This window comes from Bidens hawaiensis, unplaced genomic scaffold (genome assembly GCF_021521415.1).
Source record: "Bidens hawaiensis isolate Kalapana, Puna unplaced genomic scaffold, B.hawaiensis_p1.1 tig00082726_1, whole genome shotgun sequence".
In the NCBI taxonomy this organism is placed as follows: Eukaryota; Viridiplantae; Streptophyta; class Magnoliopsida; order Asterales; family Asteraceae; genus Bidens; species Bidens hawaiensis.
The window spans coordinates 10,263-19,071 of NW_027503904.1; the positions used below are offsets into that span (position 1 = coordinate 10,263).

General features: G+C 34.3%; 1 protein-coding gene across 1 annotated transcript; it reads left to right on the forward strand.

Annotated features, from left to right (window-relative positions):
- The first annotated feature begins 218 nt into the window (after nucleotides 1-218).
- On the forward strand, nucleotides 219-6,537 carry LOC143607459 (vacuolar fusion protein CCZ1 homolog B-like). Its single transcript, XM_077082902.1, has 9 exons — nucleotides 219-445; nucleotides 533-626; nucleotides 1,808-1,991; nucleotides 2,112-2,221; nucleotides 2,356-2,451; nucleotides 3,262-3,693; nucleotides 4,932-5,087; nucleotides 5,202-5,413; nucleotides 6,042-6,537. Exons 1-9 carry the CDS (start codon nucleotides 252-254, stop codon nucleotides 6,070-6,072), a joined length of 1,509 nt encoding a protein of 502 aa, XP_076939017.1. The 5' UTR covers nucleotides 219-251; the 3' UTR covers nucleotides 6,073-6,537.
- The last annotated feature ends 2,272 nt before the right edge of the window (nucleotides 6,538-8,809 follow it).

The window sequence follows — 8,809 nt, forward strand, 5'->3', positions numbered from 1 at the left end:
TGGTTAATCTTGGATGCTTGGAGTTCATAACGTTACTATGCATAACTGTTGGACTCGACTAATTGGAATTAGTTTTGCCAATGTTTGTAGCCTTAATTTCTAATTTAGGGCGATATGAACAGAATTATCATTGATTGTTTAAATTTAGGGTTTCCAATTCGTTTTTGAAGCATTTGTTTTTTGGAAGATATCTGGTTTTGTACTCATCTTTTTTCGTTTGATTCCAATGTGAATTATAAGGAGGTTGTAGTATGGGTTTATCATCTGCTGCTTCTGCTACTAGTCCTCCTAGTGAACCAATGAAATTTTGCGTATTTGATCTGAGAAGAGGACAACGTGAAGGGGAAGAGCTGGAGAAGATCTTGTTCTTCTTCCCAGCTGATTTGCCATTTCCGGCTCAACTTTCGGTTGTTGGCCTCAGTGAAGGACTCATCACTTTCACAAGGTTTGAAAGAAACCTGTAAATCTGTAATTAAAAATAGTTTGAATTTTTGACAGAAACCTGTAAATCCGGTTTGGATGTTTTTTGCAGAATCTTTTCTCCTGAAGCAGCTTGTGAGGTTATAGAAGCAGAAATGCATTCGCATGTGTTCTTTGAGGCCGAGCCTGATATTTGGATGGTAATGGTAAGTGTGTTTTTCATTTAGAAGCATTATTAATTCTTGTTATTTGTGCCCTGCTTGCGGTGCGCGCATATAATGTATATATGTGTGAACCCTCGGGTGGGCAAAAGTAAAATTGCACTAATTTTGACGTTATTTTACTAATTTTGTGAAAATAACGTTAAAAGTGATGGAAGGTTAATCAGGCATCATGTGGTGGCGTTGATAGCCGAAAGACAAGGGTACATGCACCAATCAGCCGGCGTCCCGATGATTGAGTGCTATGTGCCTTATGTAATATGTCCAAGGCTTGATGCAAAACTACTATCGAGCCGAGGGTCTCACCGGAAGCAGCCTCTCTATCCCCATGGGGTAGAGGTAAGGCTGTCTACATCTTACCCTCCTCAGACCCTACCATAGCTTTGCTATTGGTGGGATATACTGAGTACGATGATGATGATGATGATGATTAATTCTTGTTATTTATTTTGATGATGTAAATTTTAATGATACACCTATTAGATTATCTGCATGCTTTGGGTGATCGTTTGTTATTCATTGAATAAGATCTGTCGTAATATAATTCAAACATTGTTGATATTTCTTCACCATACACTCTATAAAAGTTCCTAGAAAGCATTTACATTCTTGTCACATATTGTTATAACCTTCCATCACAGGCACACTTGTCACATTTTGGTAGTACTCATTTATTATGACTTCACTCATAATGGTAAAATATGACTTCATTTCTTCATCCCTTGATATTTCATGTATTACTAAACATGTCCTTGGAAAATTACATTTTTGTCACATTTTAGATATCTGGATAATGTTTTCTATACATATGTTATATATAACCTTCCATCACTGGTCACACATTTTCTAAGTACTCATTTATTATAACCTTGCTCATAATGGTAAAAGATATACTTGTTTCAATATCCCTTGATATTTTCTATATCCATATATCCTTTCAAGTGTTAAATCCTATCATCAAGCTTTTTTATTTGTCACATATCGGCGTGCGCCATCATCTTATTCTTCCTTGACGCCATTGCATCATATCCAGTATCATGTTTATGATGTTTTATAACATTGCATAGGTGATTGTAAAAATGACATTGTCAAAAATAATTTTGTAAAAGTTATATAAATAAGTTCTATGGTTTTATGTCAAATTAAACACAGGCTATTTGTTTTAGGTGATTGCAAAGAACAAAGAGGCAGAAGCCATATGGAGAGTTGAAGCGCTACGCAGTGTTCTTAAGGAAATACACTCTCTTTTTGTTATGTTTCATGGTTCTATAAGAATGTTGCTTGATAAAGAACCTGGTGGAGGACTAATCCGTAGTCATTTGTATACTTTCATCATGGATTACCTTAGTGGTAAGCCCTATTCTGAATCATGTATTACATGAGTCATATATAAATACAATTTTTCTCTATTTGATTTTATAATTTGTTTTTATACCTATTTCTTATATATGTTTATTTCTTTTGAGGCAGATTTTCTCACGGGTAACAAGATTTTGTTACCTAATTTTCGTGACTCATTGAAGGAACGTGGGACTGTACAGATGTTGACAGTTGGACGAGAGGCTGCTATTGAAGTACAGGTCAGCAGTCAGCACATGTGTCTATGAAAAATGCTGTTTTTTTCATAGACTTCAAGAGCAATTTGTTTGTTTTTTTGGAGGATTTATTTCTCAAAAATACCTTTTGATATTTAAACTACTTTTTGTTTGTGCAGTCTCTTGTTGGAACATTAGATTCATGCATGGGAAACGCTTTAGGCTACTCGGTTATCTTGTTTCAGGACCTGCTGGTGTCTACAACTCTGACCCCTGTATGTTGTATCTTTTATTCCTAAGCCCCCCTCCTTTCTCACTCACACACGCGCACTCAGAGACTGAAATACATAGGCCTGTAACGAACACGAACTAGGCATGTTCGTTTTACTTTAAACGAACACTAACGGTTAAGCGAACAGATTTTTTTGTTCATGTCCGTTTGTTAAGAAAATGAATGTGTTTGTCTTCGTTTATATTCTAAATGAACGCTCATAAACAAACATAAATGGCCGAATATAAACGAACGCAAATGAACAAACATATGTTTCTAAAATTTGATTGTGGCGATGGGTTGATGCATGATGGACCATTTAATGTTACTGGTAATTATTAAATAATTAACTGAGTATGTAAAGAAGATAAACACACGTAAATGAACTAACATAAACGTGTCTAAATGAATGAACATTCACAAACGTAATTGAACGGACGAGACATATGTTCATGTCCATTCGTTTGATTAAGTGAACAAATTTTTTTGTTCATGTTCGATCGTGCATTAAATAAACGAATTTCCTTGTGAAATACTTAGATCTGCAAGCGAACCGAACAAACACAAGCTGGGCGTGCTTATCAGCTTATGTTTATTCGTGTAATTCTAACCGAACAAACAGAGACAAACACATAAGCAAACAGATTTTCTTGTTCATGTTCGTTTGTTAAGAAAATGAACTTGTTCGTGTTTGTTTATGTTTTTTTATTTATATTCTAAACGAGCGTAAATGAGCAAGAAATATGTTCATTCGTTTAATTAAATGAACAAAATCTTTTGTTCATTTGTTAATAATCTTTTTGACATATTTCAGGATGACACTGTGAATCTATTTTCATACGGTATCTCAAGGTTGACCCCACGTATACTATCATCGGGAGGAAGTACCTGGTCTTACTTGCGGAAAGGGAACACTTCTGCTCATGCTGAGTCAGCATTGGACCGCTTACATGGTAACCAGGATGGTGCTTCTGCAAGAGGTGATAATTTTCAAATAGTAAGGCCATTACAGCATGGCAAGTGGTCCAAAGGGAAAGACGGGTTTTTAGTTACTGATATTTGGGGTGTAGAAGTTGGTAATTTGGTCCCCACCACCCCGACAATATGGCTTCAGGGAATAGAGCATAAAATGTATCTTTGTGCTTATCAATATAAAAGCTTGACTATAATTATGCTTATACCTGTTACATCTATGCTTAATGGGGAAGAAGGGATCACCATGTTGAAGCAACAACTTCTTGAAAATGTAAGTTTATTTAGCTTTGATCTATACACATGTATTTGGATGTGCTTTGAAAGCGAGCATGTGATATTAAATGGTTAGAATAAGATAAATAAAATATTAATCAATGTCGTAGAAGATATTCTGTTCTATGAAGTTGCAGTAAATAGCTGATACTTCACAAATTGTTATTGTTAGGTAACTTGTGTGTGTGTGTACAATAGGTTAGAGACCCGTGTATTACACGGGTTGAATAAATGAAATATTGAATAGTTAGTAATAAAGATTTAAGAATTATAAAACGATTTTTTGAGAAAAGATGTGATTGAAAGTGGGCCGGTGATATGGAAAGTATTTCTGTTTAAACCCAATTTGTTGTTCAAACTGAAATCAGTTTTCTTTAGTTTTGCAAGTTGTAAATTTATATATTACGAAGGGTTGAAGGGTGAAATAAGAGAAGCCGGAAAATGGTTGGTTGGGCTCACAGAACTGTGAATTTGTGATACGTGGCAGTGGATAGTTACTTGTTTATTAGGTATAGTCATATAGACATATCTGTGTGTGTAGTGACCAAAAAGGACATCTTTATGGAAGAAAGAAGAGATATTTTGAGAAATGACTGTAAAAGCTTATCAGCCTAAGTTAACTCAAGGGATAAATGGATTAATAGTTAAATATAAGTTTTACTATTTCAAACGGGTCGGGCCTGGTTGGGTCAGTTCGGGTCAACCCAGCTGACTCGTCGGAGTAGTTTCAAATACCACTTGTAATGGAGGAGCTTAGCGTGCGGGCAGTTATTTTATCTTCTTTGTTTTTGTAAATAGTACCGTAGTTCATAGATGTTAGGTTAGGGGCGATGTGTTAATTATCTTAGTATTTTTTTTATTGGAGATTAACCCTTCTTGAATTGGGTCTTTTGTTTCTGCATTTGAATCATTTGTTTGAGTCAAATCTCTAGATTTTTATCACATAGTTTAAAACATAATAAGTTGTTGAATAAATCACGAAAATAGTTAACTTTTTAAACTTATTTACACGTTATTGTGTTAAACACGTTATCTTTATGCCCATTACACCAAACAAATTTCATGTATCTACTTTAGTTTTGTGTATCGTCAGATTCGCTCAAATTAATTCCGTGTATGTTATGATTATAGAGACTTAGAGAGATAAACTTGTGTGATGCATGTTTGTAAGTAAGCCAAACACGCATTATTGATATAAGTTTTATTTTCTTTTTGCTGTTTTTCTTTTTCAATCAGGCATCTTCAAAGATACATAAAGTGGAGGAGAAGCTTGCAAAGGGATGGGGTGGTGAAAATGCTTATCATGTCAAAGGTTACCGTTATTTACTGGTAGATGGTGACCGGAACATATCCCGTGCTTCCCCCTCTGGAAAAGTAACTACCCTAACAAAGGTCAAAATCGTCTTTTATCTATTCCCTTGTTATAACTTTGTTCATACATACCTAATTTACCAAATTTCTATTACTTTATTAGTTTATATCATCCTGATTTTTATTCATTTTCAGGAATCGTTACTCGCATTAAATAAGGTTCGGGAAGATGTTGATTTGGAAAGAAGCCGAACAAAAGGGGACGATTTAGAAATATGCATTAGAGCGAAAAACAATTCGTGGGTGATTGCTCGAGCTGCAAGAGGGAAACAACTTTATATAGTTCTTGAAAAGGCCAATGAGACTCTTCTTTATGCCTCAGAAGCTGTTGAGAAGTTTAGTGACAGGTAAAACGGTTGACTACTTTCATTCAAGACTCGTTAATAATTTAATATCATATTCTCTCATTACCAAGACAAATATTGTTGGGTGCATAATACTAGTTTTAGATTTTAATATTGGGATTTGAATATTGATCCTGACTTCAAGTAGTATGCATTTATGTTGATATGTTTCATCTAATGCGGTTAATGAGCTGCATCAGCTCATTAAAAGTTTGAATCAAGCCAAACTTAAACCAACTCGAGCCTAAGTTCGAGCTTATTTAATAAACAAGCTCGAGCCCGAGCTTCATATACTGGGCTTGGCTAGGCTCACGAGCCTAAACTAGCATATAACTTTTAGACATTTTATTTAATATAATAACTATATAATTACATAATAAATAATGTTATATATATAAATGTGCTAAAGTTATAAATATATATATAAAACTATTTATTTAAATAAAATAACATAAGTCTAATAAATAACAAATGAGTTGTGGTTTGTAAAATTACTCACGAGCCAAGCGGAAGCTTTAGACTATAGAGCTTTAAACAAGCCCGAGCCATCTTCGGTTAAATTAGTCGGCTTGACTCGGTTCATTTGCACCTCTTGTTTCTCTCAGTTGATTTTAGTTCTAATATCATGTAGGTACTGCAATAGAGCATTTTCGTTGGATTGAAATTCACTACAGCTACAGCTCCATAAAGTACGGTTTATATTCGGTTATTATCCGCCAATACAACTAGACGTATTTTCACATATTGCTTCTCTGGAGTATTAATGGGGGGCATGGCCGTGTAAGACGGGACGAAAAAATCATATGGTGATAGATTTCTGGAATGATAGATGATAATATTAAAAATGTCGGGTAGTAAGTCTCCAGATAGGCATAGAATGTGTTCTGGTGATGAACCTCGAATTTGGTTTGATTTAGTTTATAAGTTTTAAATTCTTGTGTAGGAAAGATTTGGTTGTGTAGGAAGAAATTTATTGCTGTTATTATATGAGTTTATAAACGTTTTGACAGATAAAAACACAGATAAAAGCGATGTCGTTTTGCAGTATCGATAACTATACTTTCGTGATGATGTTTGTAAATTGGTGATGTAATTGTGCTAAAACGATAGATGTGAGTGTTGAAACATTTCTAGCATTAAGAATTTATATTTTAAGTAAAGGGTTAATTTAATGGACGTTTCGCAACTATTTTGATATTTTTTTAATCACATTAAAGGGTTAATTTAGAGAGGCGCGGGACAAGCCACCTCATCAAACCCGCACTTCTCTTTCCCCTCTCTATCGGCTATCCCTCTTTTCTCTCTTTCAGCTACATTCTAGGTAGCGCCGGGTGGAGAAGAAGCTTGCCGTTGATTGGTGGGTTGGTTTCAATTATTTTATTTTTTACTTAAAACATAAAAAATAATAATAATGAGATAATGAATAAAATGAGCTTGATTTACTACACAATTTTGTTGTAAAACGTCCCTATAGAAATTCTATCCACTACACATACTCTTAAAAACACTCAGCTATTGGTTTAACGATACATATCTAATTCTATAGCAGTTGTGCTATCCCTCTTCTATTTTATGTGATGACCAAAATGTTCCAAGTGACAAGTATTGTCAGATATCTTTTTAAGGTATATGTTTTTACAGGTATTAGGTTTTATTAGACCCTGCGTAGTCAAACTAGGCATTTTACGTCATTCTCCTCCCCCTTTCACTCACAAAACCCTCAAAATTTGTGCCATCACAGCGTTTTTGTAGAAAACGCCTATTCAAAAACGCTAGGCCAAAACGGAGGGTGGGGTGGGGTGGGGGGGGGGGGTGCCTCTGGCGTTTTCACCCCCAAAACGCCATAACTAGGCTAACTACGTGATGGTCTTAGTACAAAGGAGTATATGGTATATTAAACCGGTCGTTTAGTGTTAAATAATTGTTTTTTTTTCCATCCTACAAATACAAATTTATGTATATATATTATACTAATGAATACGTGTCATTCTTTTAAAATAAGCTTTTGAATAAAATTAACTTCGCTGCTTTAAAATGCTTACCGCTAGCATCCCAAGAATATTCATTTGTTAACTCACATAAATTTATGATATTTTGCATATATTATATTATATTATATTATTTTAATTTTAATTTGTTTAGACTGTTTTAGTGGCATGTTTATATTGTCATTAGGAGTACGTCTAGCAGTTTTTTGTGATTTCAATTAAAGTATTTTTATGATGTCATTTCAATTTCATAGTCCACTAGAGAGGTATGTTACTATAGCAATAGTATAGGATATTTAACGTGCCTTTATCTCCATGATCCAAACCTAGAGACTTCATATAGGGCGTCACTGTTTCTTCGTTTGATCGGTGGATGTTGTGGCCACATAGGGATAGGGAGATCATGACTTGTAGAAGAGCAAGTACACACTTGGATGAGCACTTTGAGCTTCTAATAAAAGTAGCTCTATGTTTAGCACTATTAGAGCATCCACAACAACAAACTTTCACAAACTGTCACATCAATACCATATCAGATTTCAAACTTTTATAAAAAACCTTTACTTTCTTTCACAACAACAAATCTTCACAAACCACCACATCATCACCTACCTCTACAATTAATTTAATCAAATAACTTTTATAACATTTTTGTTTTTCATACTTCCTATATGTTTAAATATTTTAGAATTTTTTTTATCGAAATCTATAATTAAAACATAAAAATCATGTAGGTGTGTTATAATTTATAAAACCGTAGATCTTTAGTCATTTTTCTTCAAGCCTTTCTGTACTACTGGAATCATCTGCTATACAATGGAAACAAGGTAATCTCATGATTTGGTTGTACTAATTTTATTAACACATTGGTTTGGATAGAAGGAAGATGATTATGGCCCACCAAGCAAGTTTGGCCTTCGTTTGCCTTCACGAACTGTGTAAACAGACTTTAGGCCTACAACGGTTGTTGTCAGAGAGCTCACGTCCGTTTGCTTGCCAAGTAGATCCAAACATCGGGGTTTGTTGCTCGTTGTAGATGCTCTTAGTTGTGTTATTTTATGTTATAGAGTCAATAGAGAATAGGAGGGCTTCCGGTTGGTGTGTGCAAAGTTAACACTTATAGAAAGGCGAAGGCAATAAGGATGCACAAACCACCAGAAAGGACCGAGCTACATTTTATTACGTGACATTGTACATAACTCACATGTCAACCGAGGTTTAGGGTTGGGTGTACTCAGAGGTGCCATTGGACATAACTTCACATATGTGTACAATGTTAAATATAAACAAATTTAAATTTTGGATATTATATATATGTCAAATATCATAAATTTACTAATATTTATAACAAAATAGCTTAATATCAATATAAATAAGAGAGAAACATTTTTTAAATAATAAACTATTCTAA

Bases quoted from the DNA above. Each gene is read 5' to 3' on its own strand.
- LOC143607459 (XM_077082902.1), top strand. From the start codon at position 252: ATGGGTTTATCATCTGCTGCTTCTGCTACTAGTCCTCCTAGTGAACCA. The intron at 2,452-3,261 runs GTATGTTGTATC...GACATATTTCAG, and splicing joins TGTCTACAACTCTGACCCCT to GATGACACTGTGAATCTATT. The intron at 5,414-6,041 runs GTAAAACGGTTG...AATATCATGTAG, and splicing joins GTTGAGAAGTTTAGTGACAG to GTACTGCAATAGAGCATTTT.